This window comes from Cetorhinus maximus, chromosome 20, assembly GCF_964194155.1.
Source record: "Cetorhinus maximus chromosome 20, sCetMax3.hap1.1, whole genome shotgun sequence".
Lineage (NCBI taxonomy): Eukaryota > Metazoa > Chordata > Chondrichthyes > Lamniformes > Cetorhinidae > Cetorhinus > Cetorhinus maximus.
In genome coordinates this window covers 77,864,218-77,883,083 of record NC_135898.1, presented here as the reverse complement: position 1 = coordinate 77,883,083, position 18,866 = coordinate 77,864,218, and the positions used below count along the sequence as shown (strand labels likewise).

The 18,866-nt window shown below is 42.4% G+C and overlaps 1 protein-coding gene and 1 pseudogene across 1 annotated transcript in view; one reads left to right on the top strand and one right to left on the bottom strand.

The window, feature by feature from the left end:
* The window catches only part of myofl (myoferlin like), a 223,362-nt gene that overhangs the window by 165,334 nt on the left and 39,162 nt on the right, over positions 1 to 18,866 (top strand). Inside the window, exon 50 of the mRNA XM_078564961.1 lies at positions 905 to 1,000. Within this exon, the coding sequence (XP_078421087.1) occupies positions 905 to 1,000 (96 nt within the window). The remainder of the gene's footprint in view (positions 1 to 904; positions 1,001 to 18,866) is intronic.
* Positions 9,490 to 10,973, bottom strand: LOC144694729 (large ribosomal subunit protein uL23 pseudogene; annotated as a pseudogene).

Below are 18,866 nucleotides of genomic sequence, written 5' to 3'. Positions count from 1 at the left end.
GACCACTACGCCACTGCCTACCAATGTCAAATTCTGCACCACGATTTTAAGCCATGTTAATATTGTGTGTTTTAAATTGCTTAACATGTTAGATGAATGTTAAGCATTCACCCAGTAATGTCACACATGGGGCACAATTTTTCTCTTGGTGTGCAGGATCGGCGGGGGCGGTCAGGAAGCTGATTGACAGCGCACTGCAATTTCATGCTGGCGGGTCAGTTAAGCTAAGCGCTGCCTGTGCGGGCAGGGGGAGGAGGGTGCGCAAGCCTAGCACGAGCTTCGCACATGCGTGCAAGAGAGAGCGCTCAATAATCTCCGAGGCATGGAGCTGCCTCGGAGTTGAAGGTATTGAAAAAATTAATGAACAACAGAAAAATGTAATAAAGCATGTCCCCCTCATGTCACTCTATCACATGAGCAGGGACATGTTTTTAATTAAAAAAATAAAGTTTTTGTTTTATTTGTATTTGCTTTTGGAAGCCTCATCCCGCCCATGAATGAGGTTTTGCCTGCCTGCCAGCCATTAGGTTGAATGAGCAGTGGAAAAATTAACTACAATTCATAACTTAATGGCCTTTAATAAGCCTTTTAATTATCGGCGGGCGCGCTGCTGGCTCCAGCGGCACCCACCAACCAAACTATCGCGCAACTGCACGTTGACGTCAGCACGCTCGGCTGACATCATCATGTGTCGTTTCCTAGTCGGGCATGTGCCCGCTAAGCTAAAAATTCTGGCCATGGTGATTCCTCGGCTTTTTTTTATTTTAACCAAACCTTCGAATCTTTTTATACAATGTTTTAAACAATCAGTTGGAGAAGAAAAAATTGTCCTGCCCTGGTGCTCATGGTCATAATTCAGTTTTCTATGCATTGTCATTTTGGTCACTTCTTGTGTCTCATGCAGATATTTCCTTCGCTGCATAATCTGGAATACCAGTGATGTTCTTCTGGATGAAACAAGCATAACTGGAGAAGAGATGAGTGATATCTATGTTAAGGGGTAAGTAGGTCATTCTAATGTGTCCTGACGTTGAACATTTTTTAACCAGTGCAAAGAACTGTACCGTGATCTTAAAGCCCAGGCATGACCTAAAGTTAGAGTTCTTATTTAGTCTCTTATCTACTGCGGACTCTACTCTGTCAGAACAGCAGTGAAAGTTATGTGAAGTTCACGTGTAGGCCAAATGAAACCCCAGGGGAGAAGCTGGCGTTGGAGTATTAGTTTTACGGATGGCCTGATGAAAGACCTATAGAACCTGGGTCTTGAAAGGCTCGTGACCTTGCTGACAATTTCCATGCGGTCATAAGTTCTGAAATACTGCAGGTGGGAGTTCCAGGCGAAGGAGTTAATTTTCAATTTAATTTCCTGTACCAGACTTTAATGCTCTTCAAATATGTGGTTGGTGCTGCCCAACAAAATGTTTACTTATTTAAAAGAAAACTACTGCATTCAAGTCTCCAACATTGTGTCTGTTTTGTTGCTCTTTGACTGCCAACGAGAAAGGTGAGCAGGTGCCCCACTTTACAGGCTTCCATTTGTGGCAGAGTGTTAATGTGCAGTGGGACGAGGACCATAACTTAGAACGCTGTGAGAACCACTTTTCATCTAGCACAATGCTACATCAAATTAGAAGTGTAACCAAATGGGAATGAGTATTTTAGTTGTCTTACAATATATGTAGTGAGATTGAGCTGAAAGTTAATTGCAGTCTGTTCTGAAATAGTTGATAGAAATGACATGCGTTGTAATTGGGGCTTAAAATAATATATATGATTAGGGAATATAGCAAGAAGATTATCACGCAGTTGTTTAGTGCTCTTATTTAGTGCTAAAATATTGGTTGTAAGTTTCGCTTTAGCTTCATACATAGACTACAAAGATTTCGAACCCAACCCAAGAAATAGCACCTCAACAATGATTAAACTCAGGGTAAATGTGTGGATAAGTTATTGAACAGTCTTGAACTTTCCAAGCTTATTGCAATAAATACCCCTCCAACCTATTGCTATAATCACCTAAAGATGTTTCATTCCTGCCATGGGCAGTTGCTGCCCATATTGTTATCGACATAGGGCATTGACTTTTAACGGCACTCCAAATTTTCCTGCCCACGGCGATAACTGCCAATGTCAGGGACAGAAAATCGCACCCAAAGAGCTTGCCAACTTCCATTTTAGCATTACTACTTCTAAACAAGACGAATGCTCTTCATGTATTTTCTCCCACCCCCTGCAAATATCCAAATACTGGATTTGTAGGAAGGAAAGCTCATACCCAGAGATCTCTTCAGAAGTTAAATTTATTGAATTTTGTCCTTAACATTCTGTATACTGTTCCTACAAAAAATGTCTTACAAGTTACTGACCTGACCTATAACAGACTATCTGTAATACATAATACATGTCTTAGTCAGTATAGGCTGCTAAGGCTATCATAAGAATAACAAGAAATAGATGCAGGAGTGGAACATGTGACCCCTCAAGCCAGCTTCACCATTCAACACAATCATGGCAGATCTTGTGCATCAACTCCACTTTCCCACCTGCTCCCCATATCCCTGATTCCCTGAGCCACCAAATATAGGGACACAGGACTTAGAACCAGGAGTAGGCCATTCAGCCCATCAAACCTGCTCTTCCATTCAATAAGATCATGGCTTCTCTAGTTGTGGTCTCAATTCCACTCTGCCATCTGCCCCCCCATAACTCTTGACTCCCTTGTCTATCAAAGATCTGGCTAACTCTGCCTCGAATAAATTCAATGACCCAGCCTTCACAGCTTTCCAGGAAGGAGAATTCCACAACACTAATGACCCTTTGAGGGAAAAAAATTCTCATCTCCATCTTAAACGGTAGACCACTTATTCTTAAACTGCGTCCCCTGGTTCTAGTCTCTCCCACAAATCAAAACATCCTCCCTGTATCTACCCTATCAAACCCCCTTATATCTTATATGCTTCAATAAGATCACCTCATTCTTCTGGAAGGGGCATAGGCCCAACCTGTTCAACTTTAAGATAAGCGCCTCATCCCAGGAATGAGTCAAGTAAACCTTCTCTGAACTGCTAATGCAATTATACATTTTTTTCAAATAAGAAGACCAAAACTGTACATAGTGCTCCAGATGTGGTCTCACCAATGCCCTTTACAACTGTGGTAAACTTCCCCATTTTTATTGCAAGGTGAATGGAATATAAATGGCAGCATTCCATTTGCCTTCCTAATTACTTGCTGTACCTGCATACTAACCTTTTGCGATTCATGCACCAGGGCACCCAGATACCTCTGTACCACCAAGTTCTGCAATCTCTCTCCATTTAAATAATATACTGCTTTTCTGTTCTTCTGCCAAAGTGGACAAGTTCACATTTTCCCACATTATACTCCATCCGGCAAATTTTTGCCCACTCACTTAACCTGTCTATATCCCTTTGCAGACTATCTACCTCCTCGACAACTTACTTTCCCACCTACCTTGGTGTCTTCAGCAAATTTGGCTACCATACATTTGCTCCCTTCATCCAAATCATTGATATAGGTTGTAAATAATTTGAGGCCCCAGCACCGATTCCCGTGGCACTCAATTTGTTACAGTTTGTCAACCCAAGAGAGACCTATTTATCCTTAGTCTCTGCCTCTTGTTAGCTAAACAATCCTTTATTCATGCTAATATGTTAACCCCCTACACCATGTAACATTACCTTGTGTAGTGACCCTTGATGTGGCACCTTTTCAAATGCTTTCTGGGAATCAAGTACACCACATCTACAGGATCCCCTTTATCCACCTTGCTTGTTACTTCCTCAAAAACATTAATAAATTAATTAAACCCATGATGACACTGCCTAATCAAATTATGACTTTCTAAGTATCCTGCTATAAGCTCCTTGATAATGGATGCTAGTAATTTCCCTATGACAGATGTTAGGCTAACTGGCTGCAGTTTCCTGCTTTCTGCCTCCCTCCTTTCTTGAATAAAGGTGTGACATTAGCTATTTTCCAATCCACTGGGACCTTCCAGAATCTAAGTAATTTTGGAAGATTATAACCTATCTCCTGCAGTCACTTCTTTTTGGACCCTAGGATGTAGACCATCTGGCCCTGTGGACTTGTCAGCTTTTAGATCTAATTTTCCCAACACCATTTCCCTAGTCATGGTGATTGTTTTAAGTTCCTCCCTCCTGTCCACCTCTTGATTTTCAGAATCTTTGGGAAGCTTTCTAAGTCTTTAATGAAGACAGGCACAAAATATCTGTTCAATGCATCCACCATTCCCTCATTTCCCATTATTAATTCCCCAGACTCGTTCTCTAAAGGACCAACAGTAGCTTTAGTTAGTCTTTTTTCCTATTTGGATACTTGCAGACACTCTTACTGTCTGCTTTTATATTACTAGCCAGCTTTCTGTCATATGCTTCTTTCTCCCTCCTTACTAAAAAAAAATATTCTTTGCTGGGTCTTAAAATTTGACCAATCTTCTGACCTAATCTTTGCAGATTTGTACAATGTTTCTTTAAATTTGCTACATTTTCTTATTCATTTTATAGGATGTGGTGTCACTAGCTATTACCCTTCCCTAACTGCCTTTGAGAAGGTGGTGGTGAGCTGCCTTGTACCGCTGCAGTCCCTGTGGTGTGGTATACCCACAGTGCTGTTAGGGAGAGAGTATCCAGGGTTTTGACCCAGCGATAGCAAAGGAACTATCGTTCACTTCTCTGTCTATCCCAGCCTTGAATATATTCAACAATGGAGCATCCATAACTCTGAAGGGTAAAGCATTCCAAATGTTCACAGCCCTCCTGAGTCAAGAAATTTCTCCTCTTGTTTCCAAACTGATTATCCATGCTCTGGAATGAGGCTGTGTCCCCATGTTCTGCCAAAAGGAAACAACCTTTCAGTGCCTATCCCCCTCAAGCCTGCCCCTTCAAAATCTTAAATGTTTCAACAAAATCATCTCATTCTTTTAAACTCAAGTGTATAATCCAATTTACTCAGCTTCTCAAAGCACAATTCTTTCATCCCAGGAACCAATTTAGTGAACCATCGCTGTACTACCTCCATAGGCAAGTATAATCCTTAGATATGGAGACAAAGATTGTGCACAGTACTCCAGGTATGGTCTACCAAAGGCCTATGCAATTGTAGCAAGACTTCCTTACTTTCATATTCCAGGGCTGTAGGGAGGATGAGCCAGCTGACCATGGCACCGTGGCACAGGAGGCCATTCAAGAGGGGGGAGAGCAAAAAGACAAGTGGTAGTTGTAGGGGATTCTATAATTAGGGGAATTGATAGCTTCCTTTGTACGCAGGATCGAGAGTCCAGCATGCTATGTTGCCTGCCCGGTGCCAGGGTGAGGGACATCTCTGACCGGCTTGAAAGGATATTGGAGAGGGAGGGGGAGGATCCAGTTGTTGTGGTCCATGTCGGGACAAATAATATAGGTAAGACTAGGAAAGAGGACCTGTTTGGGGATTATCAGGAACTAGGAACTAAATTAAAGAACAGGCCCTCAAGGGTTATAATCTCCGGATTACTACCCGAGCCACGTGCAAATTGGCATAGGGACGCAAGAATAAGGGAAGTAAACACGTGGCTAAAGGAGTGGTGCGGGAAATATGGGTTCCATTTTGTGGGGCACTGGCATCAGTATTGGAACAGAAGGGATCTGTACCGTTGGGACGGTCTCCACCTGAACCGATCTGGGACCAATGTTCTAGCGAAAAGGGTAAATAGGGTAGTCAACAGGACTTTAAACTAGAAAGTGGGGGGGGAGGGAAGGGTAAAACTCCAAGAAGTATGACTAATGGGAAACAAAGCAGCAGGTTAGCGTGTGGGGGGGGGTGGATTCAACTTCATGGAAAATTATGAAAAAACTGAAAAGAAAGGAGAGCCCAGGAGAGGCTATTAAAGTCTCCAGAACACAAAATAGGACAGAGTATTTGGAAAGGGCTAGGAATCTAACTTCAAGCACATCAGATAAAGGGACGACAATGAGAAAGGGGACGGGAAATACAGGACTGAAGGTGTTGTATCTGAACGCACGCAGTATACGAAATAAGGTAAATGAGCTTGTGGCGCAAATTGAAATTGGCAGGTATGATGTGGTGGGCATCACAGAGACATGGCTGCAAGGGGATCAGGACTGGGAGCTAAATATCGAGGATATAAGGTAAATGAGCTTGTGGCGCAGATTGAAATTGGCAGGTATGATGTGGTGGGCATCACAGAGACATGGCTGCAAGGGGATCAGGACTGGGAGCTAAATATCGAGGATGTACACCCTATCGAAAAGATAGGCAGGTTGGCAGAGGGGGTGGGGTTGCTTTGTTAGTAAGAAATGAAATTAAATCGATAGCAAGAAATGATGTAGGGTCAGCTGATGTAGGATCTGTGTGGGTAGAGTTGAGGAACCGCAAAGGTAAAAAAACCATAATGGGAGTTATGTACAGGCCTCCGAACAGTAGTCAGGATGTGGGGCACAAGATACACCAGGAGATAGAAAATTTGTGTAAGAAAGGCAAGGTTACAGTGATCATGGGGGATTTCTATATGCAGGTAGACTGGGAAAATCAGGTTGGTAGTGGATCCCAAGAAAAGGAATTTGTGGAATGTCTTCAAGATGGCTTTTTGGAGCAGCTTGTGGTGGAGCCCACTAGGGAACAGGCAATTCTAGATTTAGTGATGTGTAATGAGGCAGATTTGATAAGGGAGCTTAAGGTGAAGGAACCCTTAGGAGGAAGTGACCATAATATGATAGAATTTACCATGCAATTTGAGAGGAAAAAGCTGGAATCAGATGTAACGGCATTACAGTTGAATAAAGGCAACTACAGAGGCATGAGGGAGGAGCTGGCCAGAACTGACTGGGAGATGAGCCTAGCAGGAAAGACAGTGGAACAACAATGGCAGGAGTTTCTGGGAGTAATTTGGGAGACACAGCAAAAATTCATCCCTAGGAAGAAGCAGCATACTAAAGGGAGGATGAGGCAACCATGGCTGACAAGGGAAGTCAGGGACAGCATAAAAGCTAAAGAGAAAGCGTACAATGCGGCGAAGAGCAGTGGGAAACCAGGGGATTGGGAAGCCTACAAAGACCAACAGAGGACAACTAAAAAAGAAATAAGGAGGGAGAAGATAAAATATGAGGGTAAACTAGCCAGTAATATAAAAGAAGATTGCAAGAGTTTTTTTTAGATATATAAAGAGTAAGAGAGAGGCAAAAGTGGACATTGGGCCGCTGGAAAATGACGCTGGAGAAGTAGTAGTGGGGAACAAAGAAATGGCGGAGAAACTGAATAGGTACTTTGCGTCAGTCTTCACAGTGGACGACACGAGTGACATCCCCAAAGTTCATAGAGAGTCGGGGGGGCAGAGGTGAGTATGGTGGCCATTACCAAGGAGAAGGTGCTAGGAAAACTGGAAGGTCTGAAGGTGGATAAATCACCTGGACCAGATGGATTACACCCCAGAGTTCTGAAGGAGACAGCTGAAGAGATAGTGGAGGCGTTAGTGGTGATATTTCAGGAATCACTGGAGTCGGGGAGGGTCCCAGTGGACTGGAAAATCGCTAATGTAACCCCCCATTTAAGATGGGAGTGAGGCAAAAGACAGGAAATTACAGGCCGATTAGCCTGACCTCGGTCATTGGTAAGATTTTAGAGTCCATTATTAAGGATGAGATTTCAGAATACTTGGAAGTGCATTGTAAAATCGGGCAAAGTCAGCATGGTTTCATCAAGGGGAGGTCATGCCTGACAAATCTGTTAGAATTCTTTGAGGAGGTAATGAGTAGGTTAGACAAAGGAGAGCCAATGAACGTTATCTACTTGGACTTCCAGAAGGCCTTTGACAAGGTGCCGCACAGGAGGCTGCTCAGTAAGATAAGAGCCCATGGTGTTAGAGGCAAGGTACTAGCATGGATAGAAGATTGGCTGTCTGGCAGGAGGCAGAGAGTGGGGTTAAGGGTGTCCTTCTCAGGATGGCGGCCGGTGACTAGTGGAGTTCCGCAGGGGTCAGTGTTGGGACCATAACTTTTCACTTTATACATTAATGATCTAGATGAAGGAACTGAGGGCATCCTGGCTAAGTTTTCAGATGATACAAAGATAGGTGGAGGGACAGGTAGTATTGAGGAGGCGGGGAGACAGCAGAAGGTTTTGGTCAGGTTAGGAGAATGGGCAAAGAAGTGGCAGATGGAATACAACGTGGGGAAGTGTGAGCTCATGCACTTTGGTAGGAAAAATAGAGGCATAGACTATTTTCTAAATGGGGAGAGAATTCAGAAATCTGGAGTGCAAAGGGACTTGGGAGTCCTAGTCCAGGATTCCCTTAAGGTTAACTTGCAGGTTGAGTCGGTAGTTAGGAAGGCAAATGCAATGTTGGCATTTATTTCGAGAGGACTAGAATATAAAAGCAGGGATGTGCTGCTGAGGCTTTATAAGGCTCTGGTCAGTCCACATTTGGAATATTGTGAGCAATTTTGGACCCTGTATCTCAGGAAGGATGTGCTGGCCCTGGAGAGGGTCCAGAGGAGGTTCATGAGAAAGATCCCAGGAATGAAAGGCTTAACATATGAGGAACGTTTGAGGACTCTGGGTCTATACTCGATGGAGTTTAGAAGGATGAGGGGGATCTGATTGAAACTTACAGAATACTGAAAGGCCTGGATAGAGTGGACGTGGGGAAGATGTTTCCATTAGTAGGAGAGACTAGGACCCGAGGGCACAGCCTCAGAGTAAAGGGAAGACCTTTTAGAACAGAGATGAGGAGAAACTTCTTTAGCCAGAGTGTGGTGAATCTATGGAATTCATTGCCACAGAAGGCTGTGGAGGCCAGGTCATTGAGTGTATTTAAGAGCGAGATAGATAGGTTCTTGATTGGTAAGGGGATCAAAGGTTACGGGGAGAAGGCGGGAGAATGGGGTTGAGAAACTTATCAGCCATGATTGAATGGCGGAGCAGACTCGATGGGCCGATTGGCCTAATTTCTGCTCCTATGTGTTATGGTCTTATAATGGCCAGCATGTCATTTGTCTTCCTGTTTGTTTGTTTTGTTGTACCTGCATGCTAGCTTTGTGTTCCTTGTGTGAGCAAGCCTCCCTGTGCATGAACATTTACAAATTTCGTACATTTAAAAAAAGAACTCTGCTTTTCTACTCTTAGTACCAAAGTGAATAACCTCACACTTCCCCACATTATACTCCATCTGCCACCTTGTACACTTAACTTGACCTATCTATTCTTTTTTGCAGCCTCTTTGTGCCTTCCTCACAGTTTATAATTCCACTTAGCTTTTTGTTGTCAGTAAACTTTGATGAAGAGATCGAAATCATTAATATAGATTAAGTAACTCAGGCTCCAACATTGACACTTGCAGCACTTCATTCATTGTAGCCTACCAACTTGAAAATGCCCCATATATGCCTACTCTTTGAGTCCTGTCCGTTAACCAGCCCACAACTTCATGTACTCTTGATATTAACCTTTTTATTTATTTTCATTTTAAAACTTTATTGAAATATTTATACAGCCCTTCTTGCAATCAGTTTAGATGATGCCAATCTTATTAGCAACATCCAATGCATCATAGTGTGGGGCCAGACAGATGTAAGCTTTCGTCTCACCGTCGGGCCTGATAAGAGTGTTGACTTTAGCTACATCAATATCAGACAGTTTCTTGACAGCCTGTTTTATCTGATGTTTATTGGCCTTGATGTCAACAATGAAAACCAAAGTATTGTTGTCCTCGATTTTCTTCATAGCGGACTCAATGGTTAGAGAGAACTTAATGATAGCATAATGGTCCAATTTGTTCCTCCTGGGAGCACTCTTTCTGGGGAACTTAGGTTGTCTTCTCAGCCTGACTGTCTTTGGTCTCCTGAAGGTAGGTGCCGCCCTAATTTTCTTCTGCCTGTGACTATGAACTCTCTTCAAAATGACCTTCTTTGTTTTCAAGGTCTTGGATTTTGCCTCAGTCTTGACATGGACAGCTTCCTCCTTTGCCTTCGGAGCTATCTTACCTTATTGAATGCCTTTTGGAAACCTAAGTATATTTGCTACCCCCCCCACCCCCCGAACCTTTATCCACCTTCTAGTTATATCCTCAAAAAATCGTAGTTCATCAAACATGATTTCTGTTTGGTAAAACCATGCTGACTCTGATATGATTTTCTAAGTGCGCTGCAAAGACTTCCTTAATGAGGGATTCCAGCATTTTCCCAGTGACTGATGTCAGGCTAACTGGCTCTTGCTTCCTCGCTTTTTGAATAATGGAATTATATTTGCTAACTTCCAATCTGCTTGGACTGTTCTAAAATCTAAAGAATTTTGGAAAATCATAACCAGTGCATCCAGTATCTCTGCAGCTATCTATTTTAGAATCCAAGGGTGTAGGCCATCCGCTCTTGGGGAATTTGTGAACCTTTAGTACCTTATGTCTCGTAATATATTTTTCTCTGATATGAATTCTTAAAAGTTCCTCACTCCTTATTAGCCCTTTGTATACCCTCTATCTCTGGTGTATAATTATGTCTTCTACTGTGAAAACAGAAAATATTTATTCAACATCCCTGCCATTTCCTCACTCCACATGTTACTTTCTCCTATCTGTGCCTCAAAGGGACTAATGTTTAATTTAGCTTCTCCCTTTTTATATATTTGTAAAAGCTCTTCATGCTGTTTTTACATTCCTGGCTAGTTTACTCTCATCCTATTTTTCCTTTTTAAATCTTTTTTAGTTGTCCTTTTGCTGGTTTCTAAAGCACTCCCAATCCTTAGGTTTATCCTATGTAAACACTAGAAATTTTTGCATTTGGAATTAAATCCTTTTCAAATTCAGTTTTACTTCAGTATTTAGAGTAAAATTTCACACTAGCCACCTGGCAGTTTTCTACTTTTCACTCCTATAGGCATCCCCTCCTTTTCAGAGGCTATGGGCACTCTTCAGTACCTCCATGAGAATGACCGTTATCCATCGATGATCCTTAATGGGGAATACCGTTAGATAAGTTATTTGAAACAGAAATCTTGAGATTATTCTTTCCATTAACCAGTGATAACAGTGGTACCCCAACTGCCAATGTTACTGAGATCAGCAAACTTGGCAGGCTAGTGAGTAAAGCTGGAACTTTCCTGGTCTTTATTGCTTAGTTGCTTAGTCATTATAGTAGGAAGTAATCTTTGAAGAAAGCCAAATCCAGTTCTGCTCTATTGGACTGTACCCAGTCTTGATGGTTTTTCCATATTTCTGTGATTGGTCCTCTGATAGGTAGTTCAAATTTTCTCCCTATTGCATTAGTTTGGTACCTTAATGCTGCTGCGCAGAAGCATCTGCATGTCATTATGAATTATTATTTTGTAGTATAAAGAATATGGAGGAAAAATCTAGCTAGTTGTGGTTCCATATTTGGTGTACTGTAAATGTTATTGCTGTCGCTCTCATTGCACGGCACAGTAACAGGATTCTCTTTCACTTTTTCCCCCCCTAAAATTGAATCGGAATTGCATTTGTCACAGTCTATTCATAGTTCAGTTTCTCTACTTCCTCTCCTTTCTTCAGTGGAATGTAGGCTCCATTGTACTTAATGTGAGGGGTTGGGGGGGCTCCCCTCTACTGTGTAGAATGCACTTAAGTTTACCCTTGGTATGAATACTATAGGAGCCTATTACTAAACAAAGGTTGGCAAAGTTTATATTTCATGGTAATTTACTAGTGATGAACGAGCTATTCTCTCACCCCCCAGTCAGGTGAAGGTCATTCCTAACTGTGTGGCAGCTTCTGGACTCCCTTCACAAAGGTAGCCTTGAATGGTGTCTGTAGGCCTGCGAATTAGCGTTTGGCTGCCAAAAGTATTTTCTTTTTTGCTAATTTTATTTGTTACTAAAATAAATGAACAAATGAATTGCGACCCCCTTTAGTTTTTTTCATCTTAATGCAGTTTGCCATCTCCACAACTGCCTGAAGAGGGATAAGCTCACCTGCAATATGATCGTTAGCAAATTAGAATTTATCTGTGTGTGATAAAGACACTGATTTTTAATCTCTGTATAAGCTGCCATTTAACCAGGAATCTGTCCACAAAATCCTCCACCTTTCCCAAAAGCATGGGGCAGTCTCTTTAAAAAAGCAAGATACTTGACCTGCTGAGCTTTTCCGCATTTTCTGTTTTGGGCAGTCTTTTACTCCTTTCCGATATGATCAAGAAGTGTAGTCAGTATCTGTCCTATCAAACTTTCAATTTCATAGCTTTTATAATCCCCTGCTCACTTGTTTGAATAGCCTATTCTCTCTCTGGACTTGAAGCCTGTTGGGATCTAATCAAAAGCAGTCTTTTTGTAGCTTGTAACTTTAGTATCTCAATTCCCTGAAGCCTTTTCAAAATCCTGAAGGATTTTGCTAAGCAAATGTTATTTGTGAGGGGCACCGGTATGGTAAATTGTGTCTAATAACTGACAAATTGGTTCTAGGCTGCTTGTCATGCAGGATTTTGTTCTACTGGGTTACTGTAGCTGCCGGTCTTGGCATTAGTAAGATGTCAATGTGTGTGTTTTCGTTTCTTTGAAAACCTGAATGAGTAATTTCCTTGATAACACAAATGTGAAAGGCACATGCAACACATATTCATCATTCCCAACCTAGTTATGTTTTGTACTGTTTTGCATAGTTGGAGCCAAGACCACATTGCAGGATGACACGCAGCTCAGCTTTAAACAAATACAGAAAGTCATGACCCATTTGTTTTGATTTTTCCACTAAGTTCCTGGCAGAAAGGAATGCTGCTGCAGTCATGAGAAGACAGGAGCAGAAATACAAACCCTCTTCGAATTCTTTCTTTTGGATAACTTTGGACAGATTTACTGAGCATGTGGCAGGAAGTTTCGAAAGTCAGATCAAACCTATGTAAGGACTAAACAGCAGTAACTTTACCCTAATAGCCCATAGCTCTCCAATAGTTAGTTTATCTCTTATTGTGCCTCCCTCCCCCACTCCCTGCGAGGAAAGACACTTTTTCGACAAACCTACTTCTCCTGTACCCTACAAAAGTTTCATCATTCGCTGAGGGACTTTAGCTACTTTTCCCTTTTTGGCTATTTTTGTAGAATAGCCTGCTGTGAAATGGCAGAGTTCATGGTTCATCTGAACTTTTGAACTCCTATTCGTACTTGTCGCAGCACAACAGTCTAAATCAGCTCAGCTCAGAGTTTTTGTCGGCAGCATCTTGCATACGGGACCTTGTCTGGGTCATTTGGCAGGGGAAGATGTTCTTTTATTTACTTAGTGTAAGCCATCAGTTTAATAACGAGCTGGGATTGGAGGTAAGTGAAAGGAGTACCTTGAGAAAGCTGATATTGTGTTGGTTCATCAGTTCAGTGAACTCTGTTTGAACCCCCCCCAACCACCATATTGGAGGCTTCCCCAGGACAAGTCACAGCAACATCGACAGTCCGTGTCCTATCCAGTTTCACATGCTGCAGGGCTGGGAGTTTACTGGAACAAGCCACAGTTTGCAGGTTGCACTCAATAAGACCATTTGCAAATACTTTGAAGGCTTATTCATAGGCTGGTGAATGGTTTAAAGAGATGAGGCTTATTTTTTATAAATGTAAGCATCCTGAAAATACCAGCTACTTGTGTTAGTTGCTGTGGGCTAATAACTATGGTTCTGAAACTTTTATCCATAGAAACCGAGTACTTTATCTGTTACAAAGATTAAATCGAAATAGCCCATGTAATTATCACACTTAATTTCTGTTGAACTTTCCTCACTGCAAACTGCCAACTCCCTGCGAGCAATACTATGAAGATCTATGCAATTTTTTTTACAGGAATATCTGAGTATTTGTCAAACTGCACCCCCCCCCCCCCCCCCCCACTCTTTTGTTTGTGACCTAGTTATAAAACAGGAACAAATGGTAGCTTAAAAAAGGAGCTTTAAAAAAACTGTCAAGTATCAACCCCACAAATACTATCCAATATAACACAAGAGGACTAACAAACTAATGAAGTCAACATTCTTTTGGCAATAACTTGAGACTAAAGTACAAAAGAAAACCTACTTTGTAACAAACACAAAAATGAACAACATTCATTTATAATTATTAAACACACCCATACAACTTTTACAGTGCCTAAATCTCCTGCAGTGTTCCCTCAGGCGATCAACCTGAATTTCCGAGGTTTAACCGAGGTTTTCCACCCACGGTGGCTGACAGGGCCCTCGACTGTGTCCGGCCCATCCCCCGCGCATCCGCCCTCACGCCTTCTCCCTCCCTCCCTCCCAGAAACATGATAGGGTCCCCCTTGTCTTCACTTATCACCCCACCAGCCTCCGCATTCAAAGGATCATCCTCCGCCATTTCCGCCAACTCCAGCATGATGCCACCACCAAACACATCTTCCCTTCACCCCCTCGGCGGCATTCCGTAGGGATCATTCCCTCCGGGACACCCTGGTCCACTCCTCCATCACCCCCTACTCCTCAACCCCCTCCCACGGCACCTTCCCATGCAACCGCAGAAGTTGCAACATCTGCCCCTTCATTTCCCCTCTCCTCACCGTCCAAGGGCCCAAACACTCCTTTCAAGTGAAGCAGCTTTTCACTTGCACTTCCCTCGACTTAGTCTACTGCATTCGTTGCTCCCAATGCGGTTTCCTCTACATTGGAGAGGCCAAATGCAGACTGGGTGACCGCTTTGAAGAACACCTTCGGTCTGTCCGCAAGCATGACCCAGACCTCCCTGTCGCTTGCCATTTCAACACTCCACCCTGCTCTCATGCCCACATGTCTGTCCTTGGCTTGCTGTTCCAGTGAAGCTCAACACAAAATGGAGGAACAGCACCTCATCTTCCGACTAGGCACTTTACAGCCTTCCGGACTGAATATTGAGTTCAACAATCTTAGATCTTGAACTCTCTCCTCCATCCCCACCCCTTTCCGTTTCTTCCCCCTCCTTTTTGTTTTTTCCAATCATTTATATAGATTTTTCTTTTCCCACCTATTTCCATTATTTTTAAATGTATTTCCACTCATTGTTTATCTCTACCTTATAGCCCTTTTTGTATTCCCCCCCCACCCCCACTAGAGCTATCTGTACCTTGTCTGTCCTGCTTTCTACTCTGAATTAGCACATTCTTTTAGATAATATCACCACCTTCAACACCTCTTTGTTCTTTTGCCTGTGACATCTTTTGGTTATCTCCACCTATTACTGGCTGCTTGTCCCAACAACCACACCAAACCAGCTTATATTTCACCCCTTTCCTATTTTTACTTAGTTCTGTTGAAGGGTCATGAGGATTCGGAACGTCAACTATGCTCTTCTCCGCCGATGCTGCCAGACCTGCTGAGTTTTTCCAGGTATTTCTGTTTCTGTTTTTGTTTCCAACCTGAATTTCAGGTGCCTGGTATTTGAATCCAAGAGGCTTTTTATAGCAGCAAAAACAGAAAATGCTGGAAAAACTCGGTAGGCCTGGCAGCATCTGTGGAGAGAAACAGAGTTAACATTTCAAATCCATATGACCCTTTTTCAGATCTTTGTTTCAGATTTCCAGCATCTGCAGTATTTTGCTTTTATCTTAGGCTTTTTATAGCTATTGCTTGTGTCTGTTATCACCTGCCATGAATGAGGCAGCCCAGGTAAATAGAATACAACTTTTTGAATGTACCAGCATCATTCAGTGCAATCACTTAATAAACTATAACTTTAGGTCATAGCATAAAAGAGCACAACAGAAGTCAGCATATCTTGGGGTTAGGGCATGCATTACATATCGATTTTGTTTTTTTTTTAATTGCCAGCAGAACTGATTATTCATGTAACACTGGAAAAGTGTTGTAAAAAGCCTGACACCACAGCTCCCTCTTGTTCTGTACGATTTCTCAGTGGCCTGCTGACTGGGATAGCTGTTGTCCTGCTCAATGAGGGAGCGAGAGGGGAAAATAAAAATTAGCAAGGAGCATCAGAGGAAAAGTGGAGGACAGAAAAAAAATTGATAATATGAAGTGAAATGAAAACACAAAATGCTGAGACTATTCAGGTCTGACCGCATCAATGGCAAGAGAAACAGAGTTAATGATTCAGCTCAATGACTGCTTTGAGGCAGCATCTGCTTTTATTTGGATTTCCAGCTTTCACTGTAATTTGCTTTTGTGTTGGTGCTGGTACATTGTCTCAAAAACCAGCAACCTCAGGACTGAGTCCGTGCTGGATTTTGGATCTTGCCGGTTTTCTGGTCGGGCGGATCAGGCCAAGCCAGGTTGGATGGGGTCAAAGGTTGCTTCAGCCACTCAGCACATGGAAAAACACTGACACACCAAACACATAACTAGCCCAGGGCACCAATGTAGCACCTAGCTGAACAAGCCAATAAATTATTTTACTCATTTAGTAATAATTAAAATTCCTGCATGGCAGCTTTAAAAAAAAAAAATGTCCGGTTTTCAGTTGGCTGGATTTAAGACACTGCTATATTAAGGGAAGCTGCCTTGCACAGAACAGCATTTATTTGTATTCAATATTGATGTTCATGTTTTGGGTTAGTTTAAGGGAAAATATTGGACTGTGTTTTGCCCTTAATTTTAATAAATTTCAGCATGGAAAATAGAAGAAAACATGCAAATGCCTTGCGAGGGAGTAGGGATGGACTGTTAAGGGATTAGACTCGCAACGCTGGGTTGAAAAAGGAATTTGAGTTTGGGGAGCAGAGAAGGAGCTAATTCCTATGGTGAGATAAGTATGTATCTCTCGCCTTTTTGAGAAAGGAAGCTTGGTCACTATGGAGCGTTTTGGGCCCCACTATCAGTTTTTCCTAACCTGCCTTGAGTTATGTTAATCTAGAAAATATCAACTGGGTTTTTATATTGCGAAGCAGACATCACCCATAAACGATATCTCATACTGGCTTGTCCATCTCTCAATCTGCTCTATATGCATATATGAAAATTTGTAATTTGCGTAAGATTGCTGAAATTTCATCAGAAAGAAACTGAGCTGAATCTGAATTTTCTTAAATTCATTCTTGGGATGTGAGCGTTCCTGGTCTGCGCAACATTTATTTCCTATCCTAAGTTCCCCTTGAACATGGTGGTGGGGCTAACGTCTTGCATCACTTCCCCTGACCTGCTCTAACTCCCACAACATTTGGCTGTGCCAGTGAAATGTTTGGTAAATGGTAAGCCGCAGGATGTTAATGGTGACAGACTCAGTGGTTATAACCATTTGAGTGCCATGGGGAAGGTGGTTACTGTCCAGTTGGGAATAATTTCTTGGTACTTGTACATAAAACCTTCAGAATAGGAGTGGGCTATTCAGCTGTTTAAGCCTGTTCTGACATTCAATTCGATGATGGCTGATCTATATCTTAACTCCATCTACCCACTTTGGTTCTATAACCCTCAAATGCTTACCTCACAAAAATCTAGCAATATCAGTTTTGAAATTTCCACTTGCCCCAGCTGCAAGTTTTTTCTCTGGCAGGAAGTTCTTGATTTCCATTACCTTTTTGTGTGAATTGCTTCCTGGTGTCACTCCTGAAAAGCCTAGTGCTAGTTTTCTCCCCCCACCCCTGCCCAGAGGAAATATTTATTTATCTACCCTATCCATTCCTTTAATTATTTTGTACACCCTAATTCAATCACACCTTCATCTTGGAATACAAACCTAGTCTATACATAATTTAACTCTTAGGCCCAGTATCACCCTGGCAAATCTGTACTGCACTCCCTCTAAGGCCAAGCCAATATATCCTTCCTGAGGTATGGTGCCCAGAATTGAAGGTAGTGCTCCAAATGTGGTCTACTCGGTTTTGTACATTTATAATATGATCTCTACCCCTTCATAGATGAAGGCCTAAATTCCTTAGCCTTTTACATCTATTTGTACCTGTCCACTAGCTATTTGGTGACTCCTGTACTTGTGGCCCCTAAATCTCTCTGATCCTCCACAGTTCCTAGCTTCTTGCCATTTTGTGTGTTTCCACTTATCAACCCAAGCCTCAATGGTGTCCAGGTTTGCTACATGCAGCAATGGGCTGCTTCATTATCTGAGGAACAGCAATTGGAGCTAAATACGGTTCCCTCCTCAGCAAATCGCTCTACTTCTGACCACCTGGAGGAAAGATCATTGAAGTAGTTGGGCCTAGGATATGCTGCCCTGAGGAACTCCTGTGGTGATGTCCTAGCTCCAAGATTATTGGCCTCCAACAACCACAAGCACCTTTCTTTGTGCTGGGTATGTCTCCAGCCTTGGATTTTCCACTTGATCCTCACTGATTTCAATGTCAATGGGGCTCCTTGGTGCCACACAGCCAAATGCTGCCTTGATGTTGAGAGCAGTCACTCTCCTCTCCTTTTGGAAGTCCGCTTTTTGTCCCTGTTTGGACCAAGTCTGGAGCCAAGTGGCCCTGACGGAACCCAAACTGAGCATCGGTCAGTAGGTTATTGATGAGTAGGGTCTGCTCGATCACTCCATTGATCACTCCCTCCATCAATTTGCTGTGAGTGTAATGGTGTAATGATTGGATCGTTCAACTTTTTGTGAACAGGGCATATCTTGGACATTTTTTCACATTGTTGGGTAGATGGCAGTATATGTTTGTGCAAGGAATTTCTACAATGTTTTGATTGACAGAGCCTGGCCATTCACAGATCATTCTGCTGCTTGTGGTTTGTAAACTTGCGACGTCACTGGAAAATTACTGACCAAGAAATCTGCCAGGGAAGCCAGTTTTTTTTTTATTTAGAAATAACTGGAATTATTTTGTATTTTAAAATCGGAAATGTGCACTCCAGCATTTTCTGAGATTAATTTGAAAGCAAAGCCGTGGCCTGTGGTAGCTTAACTCTTGCAGATAGCTGCAGGTGTGGTAA